The sequence below is a fragment of the Cucurbita pepo genome, chromosome 12 (assembly GCF_057944985.1).
Source record: "Cucurbita pepo subsp. pepo isolate OVF chromosome 12, ASM5794498v1, whole genome shotgun sequence".
NCBI lineage: Eukaryota > Viridiplantae > Streptophyta > Magnoliopsida > Cucurbitales > Cucurbitaceae > Cucurbita > Cucurbita pepo.
In genome coordinates, this window is record NC_141809.1 from 12,651,928 (window position 1) to 12,666,190 (window position 14,263).

General features: G+C 37.9%; 2 protein-coding genes and 1 pseudogene across 6 annotated transcripts; 2 read left to right on the plus strand and 1 right to left on the minus strand.

Moving 5' to 3' along the window:
• The first annotated feature begins 688 nt into the window (after positions 1-688).
• On the plus strand, positions 689-3,683 carry LOC111806781 (putative receptor-like protein kinase At4g39110 pseudogene; annotated as a pseudogene).
• A 147-nt stretch (positions 3,684-3,830) lies between these two features.
• Positions 3,831-8,699, minus strand: LOC111806783 (centromere protein C). 3 transcript variants are annotated; one of them, XM_023692239.2, is made up of 12 exons: positions 8,443-8,699; positions 7,485-7,690; positions 7,310-7,398; positions 7,114-7,216; positions 6,801-7,009; positions 6,274-6,648; positions 5,876-6,174; positions 5,687-5,780; positions 5,125-5,201; positions 4,664-4,733; positions 4,465-4,572; positions 3,831-4,244 (listed from the first exon to the last, which is right to left on the minus strand). In XM_023692239.2, the coding sequence occupies exons 1-12, from the start codon at positions 8,602-8,604 to the stop codon at positions 4,117-4,119; spliced, it is 1,920 nt and encodes a 639-aa protein (XP_023548007.2). In that variant the 5' UTR covers positions 8,605-8,699; the 3' UTR covers positions 3,831-4,116. The 3 variants fall into 3 exon arrangements, with proteins under 3 accessions (XP_023548007.2, XP_023548005.2, XP_023548004.2); XM_023692237.2 differs by having other exon boundaries at positions 5,876-6,186; positions 8,443-8,698; XM_023692236.2 differs by having other exon boundaries at positions 5,876-6,648.
• Positions 8,700-9,043: 344 nt separating this feature from the next.
• On the plus strand, positions 9,044-13,868 carry ATXRCC1 (BRCT domain-containing DNA repair protein). 3 transcript variants are annotated; one of them, XM_023691722.2, is made up of 9 exons: positions 9,044-9,200; positions 9,622-9,980; positions 10,102-10,290; positions 10,521-10,647; positions 11,401-11,483; positions 11,687-11,797; positions 12,015-12,101; positions 13,139-13,493; positions 13,627-13,868. In XM_023691722.2, the coding sequence occupies exons 2-8, from the start codon at positions 9,756-9,758 to the stop codon at positions 13,454-13,456; spliced, it is 1,140 nt and encodes a 379-aa protein (XP_023547490.2). In that variant the 5' UTR covers positions 9,044-9,200; positions 9,622-9,755; the 3' UTR covers positions 13,457-13,493; positions 13,627-13,868. The 3 variants fall into 3 exon arrangements, with proteins under 3 accessions (XP_023547490.2, XP_086984938.1, XP_023547491.2); XM_087128812.1 differs by having other exon boundaries at positions 13,631-13,868; XM_023691723.2 differs by having other exon boundaries at positions 10,521-10,632.
• Positions 13,869-14,263: the final 395 nt, after the last annotated feature.

The following is a 14,263-nucleotide window of genomic DNA, read 5'->3' on the forward strand; positions in this document are numbered from 1 at the left end:
AAAGTCATTGCTTTTTTCGGGAATATATTGGTAGGTACTCTCTTCCTTTCTTGGGGAATATGTTCATAATACTTACTCTACCATTTTACCTTTTAAACTCTCTAACGAGAATGTTAATGTATGATCGAACTCCACTTATAATTATCGAGGCGTTTAGAGCCCATCATAGGTAGAGAATGAAAGTTCAAGGATAAATTATTCATAAATTTATTCAATATTGTCATTATAATTGTTTATAAGAAGTTATTTATCATAATAATTTAAAATAATACATATGATTATAAACACTTTCTGTCTCAAAAATGAGAAGGTTTTTGCATCACAAACTCATTTTCAGACTTTTTTTTGAAGTCGATCCCGAACATAAATTAATGGATAAAAACGTTAATTACCATTCAAAAGACTTAGAATTTAAAAAAACAAAACAAAACAATTCTTTGAAACAAATTGTAACTTTGATTCTAAGAAGCAATAAGAATGAACATTTTCATTCAATAATAGACTAAATAAAAAGAACAATAATGAATAATATCATTATTCCTTTGATTTTGAATCATTTTCCCCCCAACATTGTTCCTTCCATTGTGCTCACCAAAAGGGTCTGAAAATGAGTTTGTGATGCAAAAACCACAAATGTTATGGCCTTTGACTCTTTCAAAACACTGTACTTTGGTTTTAGGTGATGAAACTAAAAAAAGAAAGCGACCAAAAACCAACAAGAACTTCAATGGACCAACAAATTTGGTTCAACCAATTGTTGGGTGAATTTTGTTGAGAAATCATTCAAAGCTTCTTCTCATCCATTTAAAAGCGTTGGATAAAAATAACCAATTGGTTCAATGAAAGCCATAATAGACACTCTTTTTAGAAATCCTTAGCCTTTTGTGTTGCTTTCTTTTCTTTTTTTGATTCAGACCTCCTCACCCAGGAGGGAATGGAGATCAAAGAAAACAACAGATTTTCAAGTATCTCCTCTCCATTAATGTCATCTTCTTCGATGGCTGTCCTCCTGGTTGTTCTATGCTTTGTCTTTAACGACCCGAACGCTGCATTTGCAGTCGGACCGGGCGCTTCCTTCATTCCCAAAGATAACTTTCTCATTGACTGTGGAGCCAACAAGGAACTTGGTGCACTCCCTGATGGAAGACTGTTCCAAACTGATGAACAATCCGAACAGTACTTAGAAGCCAACGATCATCTCGTAGCAGCCGCTGCACCGGAGATGAAGGCACCGTCCCCGGTCGATTTAACAGCAAGAATATTCCTCCAAGAAGCTACTTACATTTTTCAAATGGCAGAGCCAGGATGGCATTGGCTACGCCTCCATTTCTTGCCTGTTAAAAGCAATGACTTTGATCTCTTAGAAGCCAAGTTTTCAGTAGTCACTGAAAAATATGTGTTGCTTCATAGCTTCAACATCAATAATGATTCCACATTTGTTCTTAAGGAGTTTCTTCTCAATATCACTGACCCAAAACTGTCAATCACATTCTTCCCATTGAAGAATTCAGCTGCTTTTATCAATGCCATCGAGGTCGTCTCGGCTCCGATGGACTTGATAGCTGACTCGAACATGGAACTGTCTCCAGTCGGGACGATCGAGGGGCTAACGAAATATGCGTTTCAGACATTGTATAGGTTGAACATGGGAGGACCTATAATCACTCCAAGAAATGACACTATTGGGAGGACATGGGAGACAGATGAGATATACAGGACACCAAAAGCAGCTGGTAGGAGTGTCATTGTTGAGACCAAGAGCATTAAATATCAAGATGGGTTGGAAGAAATTGGCATGTTAATAGCTCCTCCAAGTGTGTATGCCAGTGCAGTTCAAATGGGAGAAGCTCATACAAGTGCACCAAATTTTAATGTCACATGGAAATTGGAGGCAGATCCTTCATTTGGGTATCTAATTCGCTTCCATTTCTGTGACATTGTAAGCAAAGCACTCAATAATCTGTATTTCAATGTTTATGTAAATGGGAAGCCTGCTATAACCAACTTGGATTTGTCACACAAGCTAGGGAGTTTGGCTACTGCATACTACAAGGATGTTGTGGTTAATGCTTCCTTGATGGTAGGGGGATTGACGGTTCAAATTGGTCCGGCGAACGTCGAAACGGGTGATATGAATGCCATTTTGAATGGCTTAGAGGTACTGAAAATAAGCAATTCTGTTAATAGTTTGGATGGAGAGTTTGGAGTGGATGGTAAGTCTGCAAATGGGAGTAGTCGTGGTACGGTGGCTGCTGTTGGGTTTGCGATGATGTTCGGGGCGTTTGTCGGGCTCGGTGCTATGGTGATGAAATGGCATAAAAGGCCTCAAGATTGGCAGAAGAGGAACAGTTTCTCTTCTTGGTTGCTTCCTGTACATGCTGGGGACTCTAGCTTTATGAGCAAGAGCTCATATGGATCACACAAGACCAACACTGGTTTAGGGCTTGGCAGGCTGTTTAGTTTGGCAGAGCTGCAAGAAGCCACCAAGAACTTTGATCCAAATTCAATAATTGGTGTTGGTGGGTTTGGAAATGTGTATATTGGAGTGATTGATGAAGGGACAAAAGTTGCTGTCAAGAGAGGAAATCCACAATCTGAACAAGGCATTACAGAATTCCAAACTGAAATTCATATGCTTTCCAAGCTCAGACATAGGCATTTGGTTTCTTTGATTGGTTATTGTGATGAAAACTCTGAGATGATCTTGGTTTATGAGTTCATGTCAAATGGTCCATTCCGAGATCACTTGTATGGAAAAGATGTGACTCCATTGTCATGGAAGCAAAGGCTAGAGATCTGTATTGGAGCGGCTCGAGGTCTTCATTACCTTCATACAGGAACGGCTCAGGGAATCATTCACCGTGATGTCAAAACAACCAATATTTTGCTCGACGAGAGCTTCACTGCTAAAGTAGCTGATTTCGGGCTATCGAAGGATGCTGCGATGGGGCAGGGACATGTGAGTACTGCAGTGAAGGGAAGTTTTGGATATTTGGATCCAGAGTACTTCAGGAGGCAACAGTTGACAGAGAAATCAGATGTTTATTCGTTTGGAGTTGTTTTGCTTGAGGCTTTGTGTGCAAGGCCAGCAATCAACCCTTCTTTACCAAGAGAGCAAGTGAACTTGGCTGATTGGGCAATGCAGTGTAAGAGAAAAGGGTGTTTGGAGAAGATAATGGATCCTCTTCTAGTTGGAGCCACAAATCCTGAGTCCATGACCAAGCTTGCAGAAGCAGCAGAGAAGTGTCTTGCTGAGCATGGTGTAGATAGGCCAAGCATGGGGGATGTGCTGTGGAATTTGGAGTATGCATTGCAGCTTCAAGAATCGTTCTCAGAAGGCAAAGGTGAAGATGAAAGCACGGTCGCAAGTGTGGCAGCTGTTGCCCCCGCGACCGCTGTCGACGCTTCTACAAATGCACCGAACTCGGTCGAGCGCCCTGTCGTGCAGGCAGAACGGACTAGGCAACCAGTAGAGGTCGAAGACGTCGATGATGACTCGGGAACTACAATGTTTGCTCATTTCTCTAATCTCAATGGTAGATGATTTGAAAATTTGGAGGGATGTTCCTTATCTTTTCTTTTCTTCCTCTCCTTTTTCTTTGTAATTTATCAAGTGGGAGTGTCTGATTGTTTGAGTCAGAAAGGAAAAACAAAGATTGGTAAATATGTTGTGATTTACTGTACTGATGTTGAAGAATGTAAACATGTAGAGCTAATCCCATAAATTACTCCATTTTTAAGCTACAACTTAATTTTGTAATCCTTTAGCATTTTCAATCTTAGAAGATGAATTCAGAGAATGTTTTAGATGGCCTTTGACCTGACAAGACTTAGTCAAATTGCTAGCATTCTGATTGGCTTGAATATCCAAATCCAAATACATTGGCACGAAAGGTTCAAATTTGCACATCGGTATGAAAGGTTCAAATTATGAAATCACATGACACGTGTACACGAGCGACACAAGCGAGACAGCTTTGTAGATATATATATGATATAGAAGAAAGGGCACAGAAGTTTACAAGGCAATGGCGTAAGCGTAACAGATGCTATTTATATTCAAGAAACCGAATCCGAAAAGCTTCGAGGCTGTTTGCTCCTTTTTGTACACGACCCTCAGTGCAGAGCTGCTAACTCAACAAGTTCGTTGTACTCACTGGAGACCAAAGACTTCACCTTCAGAGTTGGTTGGCCATTACCTTTAGCAGGAGACACATACTTCAACCCAATTACCGTTGCCAGGCCTAACAAAAGGAATCCAGTAATGAATTTACAAGCACTTGGAATAAAAATCATAGAATATAAGATAGAAGGAACGCTCATTATTTTACTGATGTAAAAGCTTTTGGCGTTGAAACAATCAATATCAGTCTAAAGAGCCTTAAAATAAAGGAATTAAGAGAAACATATACGAGTGGAATGGTTAAAAGACATTTCCAAAATGATGCAAGAAGTGTCACTTACTCTCATGTACTCGTCCGTACAACAGACGTTCACCTTTCCAGTACTCCAACGGTCGGGTTTTGAACCTGGTACTTCTTCTCACCCCGCCTTGCCACGTTGTACCAGCCCCTGGGAGATTGGTAGATAACGATGTATTTTCAAAGAAAAAAATCTAAAAACTATAGAAATCAAAATTTGGGTTAAATCTACGGCTAAACACCTGCAAGGCTTTTCCTCCCAGATACCCTTTTGCCTTCGCGTTGATTGCCTGCACGAGATTTTTGCTTGACCTGTTCATACATTAATCACCAAAAAAAGAAAATCTTAGATTCTCTCAAAAATAAAAATCAGTAACAACCATAAACAATTTAACAAAAGTAGGTAATTAAATTTTAGAAGACAATAAATCATCAACATAAGAATGTGACAATATTAGTAATTGTAAGAATAATGAAACAAATATGTGCCAGACAAGGAATAATGAAACAAATATGTGCCAGACAAGGAATAATGAAAACTGAATATAGTACTTCCTTATGACATTGGTTACCACGATAAAGAAAGCCTTCATATCTAACAAATACGACAATTTGACAAAGCTCTTCGAATCATCAATAATGAGCAACTGGAAATAAAGGTCCGAGAGAGAGGGAAAAAGATTAGAAAGAAAAGGTCAAAAACCTTATCGTGGTTATCTGTTCCACTGCTTCTTGATGGCCCATCGACAATATTCTCAGTACATGTAGCAGTTGATTGATCTGTTAGAAAACAAAGAACACAGCCTGAAATCATCTAATCTATCTACTGGGAATTGATAAGCAAACATGAATAAATTTCTGCCTTTTCTACATTAGAAGTACAAATAGAGAAAATGACTCTTCATCTGAAAAGGCTGAAGCCAAATCAGAATAGTAACATGAATGAAAAATATTGGAATGTGTCTTTGACTTCAGAGGAACAAATAATAATATAGAATTCCTTCAAAATGTGAAGCATTGAAGTGGTACACTTCAACTACTAATTCTTCTTTAACCATCCCGGATGTATTTTGTCCAGCGGTATATATCAGCTCTCATCATATTTAGTAAAACATACATGTCCAAAATTTAACCCAAAAAAAGTCAACCATCAAATGCACTAAGATAAGCAGTGAAATAACATTAGGTTTTAACTTCCTATTTACATGATGGTACAAAAAATTATCAGCTAGGGTAACTAACGGTGCTGGTATTGAAGAACATACCCAGCTGAGTCTGAACGCCAAGCGGGTACTCTTTGATCGCATCCACCTTGGATGTGTTTGGTTGCTCAGAAGTGGATCCTTCGTGATCTTCCATCTGCATATTATCACCACGATGCAATATAAAACTTCAGAACATTTAAAACTCCAATGAGCAGTGGTACAAAGAATAACTAGCACAAAGATATGTACCTCATCATCCAAAACATTAGTTGCAGCCACAGCATCTGCTTGGGCTTCAAGAAAACTCAATTTCTCATTCACTTCCACTTCTGTGCTGCTGCCACTTATATCCTTAGCTTCCATGTTGGCATGAGTTTCACTTAAGGCAGCTTCGGCACCAGCTTGGGGTACATTTAAAACATTACTTGAAGATATTTTAGATATGGAATCAACATCCCCAAGAAGAATTTTGGGTGACTTAATTCCCTTAGCTACAGTCCCGTCATCCTTGGTTAAAAGTGACATCAATCTAGAAACACCCAACTTCTCTGCAATACCAACTGCATCAGACAAGTGATTACTGAGTTCAAAAAGGGAAGGATTTCTTGCTGATGATTGGTCAAGGTCATGAGCTGAAAATGGATCACCTGGTGAATTTGAAAGCGAAATTCTTCTAGTTAGGGCTGATAATGAAGCCAACGGACTTCTCATTGAGAATGGTGTAGAAATAGGATTAACCGAATTTTCATCATCCTGCTTGGATTTCAAATTTTCTATCCTTTGTAACTGACTGTCCACACTGATCAAACTACGCTCAGGTAGATTACCCCTTGAAGATCTCAGATTCATTGTTTGAATGGCTTCTAAATCAGGAAGGCATAATTTCTCTAAATTAATTGGTTTAATCTGCAAACACTCCTGTAATTTGTTGATGGCTCGATCACCTTCTAGATCTTCACAATTAGCAGAGAGTAATTCATCCAAAATTTTATTCACTTTGTTCTCTGCATTGGTTATTGAAGCTAAAAAAAAAAAAAAAAAAAAAAAGGGATTACAGCATTAACGAGAGGAATAAAGGAAATGAAAAAAGAAGAGAGAAAGAGGACGGCAGCATGTGATATCGATAAAATCAACTGGACCATGATATTTTGATCTCTATTATAAATTTACTTACCAACAAACGCCTCCTCCTCCTCCTCCTCAAGGGGTACCTCTTCATTAGTTTTCATTTCTGAGCAAATTATAGGTGGACTTGCATCTTTTTCTGTGCCCAATATCGATGGACTGATACTACCTGATTCAAATGTCACTTGAGAGGGTTCTACAGTCTGATCATCTTCAGATGTTATTGATGAATATTGATGCTTGTATCTAACAGATCTCCTACATGCACAACAACAAGATTTGGGATTCTCAACAACAAGAAAACACGATGCTTCAAAGAAAAGACAAACTTTGTTAATAGTATAATATGTTAGTGATTATACCCAAGAATCCCTGGTCTACGCTGGCGTGTATTTGTTGATGGATTTTGTTGGTTCAGGTCCTTCAAAATTGCTCCCGTCTGTTTTTGGATTTCTTTTTTGGCATCTATGGATCAATTGCAAAATGAGAAGACAATAGCGACCCAAATCTGTATGCATCTGGAATTTGTGTGGAAAAGGAAGCATAAGAAGAACTTACTTTCAAGCCTTTCGTACGCCAAAAAGAACTCCTCAGGGTCTTTCAATTGTTTGATGTCAAATGTTGGTTCCAAGTTCACAGGAGGTTGCCTATCAGAAAGGTATCTCATAAAACTTGGCCAGAATGTATTTTGTTCCTAAAAGGGAAGCCAAATTTCATTCATTATAAGCATTACCTAGCATCAGGCTTCAAAGAAAATCTGGCCCGTTTTCGGTTTAAGGCCGGCCTTCTTTCTTGTGGATTTTCCTCCACGTTGGCTGCAGCTTCCTCCTTCTTCTCGTTCTTTACAAGAAATGTGGCAGCTTTGGATTGCATCAAATTAGAGTTACTGTTCAAAATCGATCTAGCCTGCTCTATAAGTTTACTGGGATTTCTTGAGACCTGGAAAATATAGGAGACCTATAAGTCGTTGATCCTCAATTAAACCAAAACTAGAAATAGATACAAAATGCTTCGTGAAGAGCCAAGATGATGAGAGAATGGATCTAGAGAGAAGAAATGAAAGCTAGGCTGTCACACCATAATTTCCAGTATATTGTTATTAACTTATAATTTCCAGTACCATTGCATCAATATACTAAAGGAACCAAGCACCCGAGGGAAGTTGGGAGTAGCAATAAGAAACAAGGCTATAACACCAAAGTTTCCGGTGTGCTCTTGCATTAATATACTAAAAAACAAAGCCCTCATCTTTAACCGACCATCTAAACATCATGCTCGGGAGTATCTCAAATCCTAGTTCACAAATCAAATGGGCTAACCCGCTTTTACCTAACAAACCAAAGTAGGCAGGGCGTTTAGTTTTAATGAAAGAGGAAACCATCACATGAAAAGCCAGAAACATTTCACTTCCTCACATTTCCACACAAACCAGGAACCGATACTCCAATTCAACTATTGAGCTAAAGATAAACAGGAAACCCACGCCACACTCTGGCATACTTACTGACAACATGGGAGCAGAATACGAATTCCAATTCATCCTCCAATGCAACAGAAAGGAAATTTTTTTAAAAAAAAACCCGGCGATTAGTGGCCCAGTGAGTGCTTGGAGCATGCAAGAAGCACTATAAACCAAATAGACCGGTAAATTGGAAGGATCATATAGAATGAGTATCGAAAGATACAAATACCATGGATTTGAGGTGCTTGTGGATGCCGTCAAGGTCGGTTCCAAAATCATGTGGCTTCGACGGAACCGGCAAAGTGCCAAATGCGCTCGGAAAGAGACTAATACCAGAATAAGCAGCAAGAGGATCGATCACATCGGAGTGTCGAGCTTCTTCGTTCACCATTGTAGCACTCTACAGCGTCTGGACCGAACCCTAGAGCGACTGCAAATTCGAAAAAGAGAGATAAAGCGCGAAAACTTCGTATCTGTTTCGGTTTAAAATTTGCACAAGAGGTCCTTCAAAATTTTCCTTCTTACTTTTATCCCCCGTATTTCAATGAAATTATTTTTCTTGCCAAGATAACTAAATTTCAATTAATAATAAAAAGTAATATTTTCAATAAAACGAGGAAAAATAATATTTTAAAATTGATAAAATATTAGAGAAAAAAAGGTTTTTTTTAAGGTTACTATGTGTAAATATTTGAAAATTGTTATTATTATTCAAGTAATTTCAATAAAAGGTAATTTTGAAAATTTAATTTTAAGATGGGTTGAAAATATATAAAGAATTAAGTTATAAAACAAAAAAGAAATCGTTGGGGGCAGAAACACAAATAAATGAAATTACAAGGGCTGAAGTATAAAATGGAATAGTTTCTATACTTGGGAGCGGTGGAAATTCGGGTGGGAGCGTATCGCAGTCGCAGCAGGGCTGGGTGCTGACTTTTTGAATCGACTCATAATCGTCCGGGAGAACTCACTGGAAGTGGAATTTAGGTATCGTTTCTAATCTCGATCGTTATCTTCCTGCAATCCTTGCTGATTTCTTGCCAACCCTACTCGATCACGAGACGCTGTTATCAGCGGTCAAATTTCACTGCAGCGTGGCGATTGCATGTCAAACCAATACACATTTAGTGCTCAATTTTAGAACAATTTGTGTTTCGACCTCATTTGAGCTTAATACTCACATTTTCATGTCGGTTGGCTTGCAAATGTTGCGTTAATTTTCTATTATTCTTCACTAAATTCTGCTACAAAGTGGAAACACTAGTTTTCAAGTTTGATATTGAGATGCAACTGACATGAATTCGTTTAGTTTTGGTTATTCTTGGTGCACTTTGCCTCTATGTTCCTGTCCCTGGTAATAATTGGAAGTTGTTTTGGAATTGTAAAACAACGTCCATAATCTTTGCAGGCTCTTACTCGCGCTTCTTTGGTGTTTTGAGAACGAATGTCTTTTGAGTATTCCTGCAAGTCTTCATTGCATTTGAGATGAACTGACAGATTTCAGCCTGGTGGTAGAAATATAATCGTTTTAGTAGGACCAATATGTCGAATTCAAAGGCTAATGAGGGTGGTGGCAATGCTAAGCGAAGTCTTCCTTCATGGATGAGTGGGAAGGACGGTGGGAGTACTTCTCGAGGCAAGAAACCAAACAGTTCTTGTTCTGGTCAAAATGATGTGATGGCCGAAGCTGAAGAGCCGAGGCAAGAGAAAGTAATTGGTGAAGGCCCAGTGAGCAGTTCATTACACACAGATTTCACCAGACTTCTGGTTGACACATTGTTTCTTTTCACCCCTTCTTTTTCTTTTTCCTATCTACGTGCATTTTCTACATGTGTTTGGTAGTTTACAGCTGCTTTGCGCTAAGCTAAATACCAACTTTTAAATGCAGGAAGGAGTAGTTTTCGTGTTGTCAGGTTTTGTTAATCCCGAGCGCAGCATTCTGCGGTCCCAGGCATTAGAAATGGGAGCTCAATATAAGCCCGATTGGAACTCAGATTGCACTTTGTTGATCTGTGCTTTCCCAAATACCCCAAAATTTCGACAAGTGGAATCAGATTGCGGAACAATAGTATCAAAGGTTTTTTCTTTTTAAAGAAAACTGGGAACATTAACCATGAGTTTTTCAAAGAAAATTGTGCTAGCTTTGATGTTTAAGAATCTGAGAGTGGGCGACTTTCCCCTAAATATAGATGTACTTAGAAATCAACTCTAAAATCTGGCCGTACCATTATCTGGCTGTGTCGATGGTACCGGGATTCTAAATTTTTCAATTAGGTTCTGAGTGATCTTATTTGTATTCTTTGTTAGGAGTGGATTTCAGAATGTTATGCACAGAGGAAGCTCGTTGACATTGAAAGCTACCTCCTCCATGCTGGAAAACCCTGGAGAAGAAGCAACGAACCACGTGAAGCCACCCAAGGTGATTTAGAAATACGTATGTTTTCATGGCTTTTAGTTCCATGAAATGTTAATGTTAGTCACAACCACCATAACCATAGCTGGCACAATAGTCAAGTCATTGAACTATTGAACTAAAGTCGCAAACTATGATATTTCTATAATCAAGTCAGGGGAGTTCGATAAAACACCCAAGGTTCTATCGACCAACAATTGAGAAGCTTCCAAAGTCGTAGAAGAGGGAGCCCCATTAGATTCCATTTTAGAAATTGCTCACTCAATAGCATAAACTGAACAAAGAACTTGGCATTTTATAATAGTTAGACAACATAATTTCCTTGGATCGATCTAGCAACTACTATATGTATATCTACATCTTAATGTATTTGAGAGTCAATTTGAGCATAACTCAATGGATAAAGAAAACATATTATCTTCCTTGAGGTTGAAGGTTCAATTTTCCACAGCTGCATTTTTGTACTAAAAAGGAAAAAATGAATGAGAGATGGCGAGATATTTTTTAATGATGGTGAAAAGAACGAAACAACATATGCCATTGCCTACTTTCTTTTATTGTAGTGTTGCATCATGGGTAGTATTTACATATGCTATGGCTATGTAATTTGGGTTGGAGCATGACTTTGGACACTTGTCTTGTGCCTATCATTTGGTTGTGTTCCCTGCTTTTGCTATGCTTTGATGCCTTTGTTCCTTCATCGTGTACCTGATGCTGAAGAATCATTTCTGAATATCCTGTCATTCGTTTTCATTGGTGGGTGATTGGTTGCAGCATTTCCAACGCCATCCAAGAAACCTCAGAAACCAGTTGAGAAGAATTCACGTTTAAAATCACATGAGCAGGAGATAGCTCAGGTAAACAGTCTGATTCCTTTGAAATTATACATCATTATATCATCATTGTTCTTCCATCCTGATTTGTATGCTTTATATGGGAAGTAACAAACAAAGCTAGACCCTTTGTAAAATGCAGATTATTGTTCGGCTACATCTTTTCTATTCATATACATGCCAATGCTGATATATAGATATTTATACCTTTGATTGTGCCAATGCAGAGTAGAGAGAGTATTTCTTCAAGAGAGTGTTTTTCTCCTTCAAAATTGAAGAAGTGGGCCATTGATGATTACCATAAAACACTTTCTTGGCTAGATAGTCAGGAAGAAAAGGTAGAACAAACGAGCTTATCTTTTCTAAGCAATATATAGTTTTGACTTATTCAAGCACTAAGTGACCCTTGCGAGTTAAATGTCAACCTGGAATCTTCTGCTCAATTGCCTAGTTGATTTTTAGGAATGCGTAGAACTCTTCCTTTTTTGCACACTTAATTTTGGGTAAATGGTGAAACTCTGTTGATTTTAATTCTTCATTTTCAACCTTTTGTAGCCAGATCCAAGTGAGATAAAGAAAATAGCAGCAGAAGGAATTTTAACTTGTTTACAAGATGCCATAGATTCTCTACATCAAAATCAGGTAAAAAGTTATTCTTCTACTGGCGGTTATGTAGTAATGATCAATTATTTTCTCCTTTGCAGCACTACGCTACTCAATGCTTCTTATAACGTGTAAAAAATATCAATGAATAGGTTGCAGATTTGTTTGTTACATTTCGACCTCGTCGGGATTTCCCTCTAGAAAAATGCCTGTCAGATTTTACAAACGGCCCTGATATAGTTGAAGATTCGTATTTACTTGTCAAGTTTTGCCTTGATCAATGACTTCTTAGGGTGTTAATTATTTACAAGTTAATTTCTCCGTTAGTCACAGCTTCAGCTAGTTATGAGTGCAGCATTTAAACATTTTGTGTTAATTTGTCATATTGGAAGGATAGGTTGCTCTTTTCCTAAGTTCATGTTTTTTTCCCGTGAAGCAAACAGAATTTTGTCAGTCGTTCTCTTGTAAGATTATTTGGCTTTTAGCTCAAGCACTCATCCCTTATTTCCTAAATGATCTCACTAGTGCGAGAAAACAGATGATATTATGAACCAGTAAGTTATACTACTGTGAATGAGCAGCATTTTAAGCCTTGGCATCATATAGCTCATTGCAACTCAGCTTGAAAACCACTGTATTGCAGATTTATATTGGCTGGAAATAAGTTCGAGTTCATTTGGTGCTTGAAGGATTTGGTACTTTCATGCTAGGGTCTTTTCAAATGTCTTTCTCGCTTTCTGCCTGCATACTTCATTGTTCGGTTATTTTATTTAATGCAAAATAAAATCGGTATCTTGTAATGTTCGCTTTGAGTTTTTCCTTTCGAGCTTCCCCTCAAGGTTTTTAAAACACATTTGCTAAGGAGAGACTTCCACACCCTTATAAATAATGTTTTGTTCTCCTCCCCAACCGATATGAGATCTCACAATCCACCCCCTTCAAGGTCTGGTGTCCACGCTGGCCACTCATTCCCTTCTCCAATCGATGTGGGACCCTGCAATCCAACCGATGTAGGGTCTCACATGTCTGTTCTCGGCCCTAAATTGGCACTTTAACCCATTTAATTCGTCTTGCAGGACATCAATCAGATGACTGAAGAATGGAAATTCGTTCCCCAGGTGGTGGAAGAGCTGGCAAAACTTAGCAGTAAGAAAGAGTCAATATCAAAGGAGGAACTCTGCAGGCATGCTACAGATTCTAAAAGGGTTTATGAAGTAGAACTTAATTCTCTACTTGCCAGTTCCCCAGAAAGAAAGAAGAAGCCGCCAAATATCAATAAAGAACTGAAGAATGGTCATAAAGCAAAGGAATACGATAGTGATGACACGATTGAGATGACTGAGGAGGAGATAGACATTGCATTCCAGAAAGTTGCTTGTAAGAAGAAGACCTAGTTGAGGTCCTTTGCTCGCTCAACCAGGCATATAAAGGGTAAGACCCGACTGCTGTATGCATTGCCATAGTCTGCATATTTTAATCTCTAAGTGACAAGTCCACTTTGTTGGTTCTATATTATTGTGGTTCTCAAGTTTGACGGCTGATCATCTCCCTTTTCTTGTCCTAGAAAGAGAGAAGTCCGATGAGGATGGTTAAAGTTAAAAGCTCGAGTGCGGGTCCCCCGAGTTAAAAAAATGTGTTGATGGAGGGTCCTCGAGTTCAAAAATTTGTGAGCAAAAGATTTAATCATCGATCAGAAGAATGATATTCGGTATCTTATTCACTTTAACTATGTTTAACTTTTATAGAACTTTCGATGTTATCCCAACCATCTGTCAATGAAATCATTCTTTTTAGCGAGTTTTATTAGGGTCAAACTTCAAAATTCCCCTTTCAAAAGTAGGAATATTTTAGTTTTGATAAATTTATAATCAAAGATTTTACTGTTATTTTAAAATAAATTTGAGTTGAATTTTGACTTGAATGGTTGAACTTTGACTTGAATTTATTCCTGCTTTTATGAAAGCATGGGAATCTTATGTTTATATTTTTGGCTTTTGATTTTTATGATATCCTTATGTTATTTGTTTGTTTCTCTTTTTCCAAATATTCTAAAATAAAATAAATCATATATATATATATATATATATATATATATATATATATATAAATATGTTTTCCCGTGATGTTCATAATTTTGAAGTATTAATAGAATTGCTATTTTGTCCTTTTTTGCAATAAAATTATATATTACAAACTATATG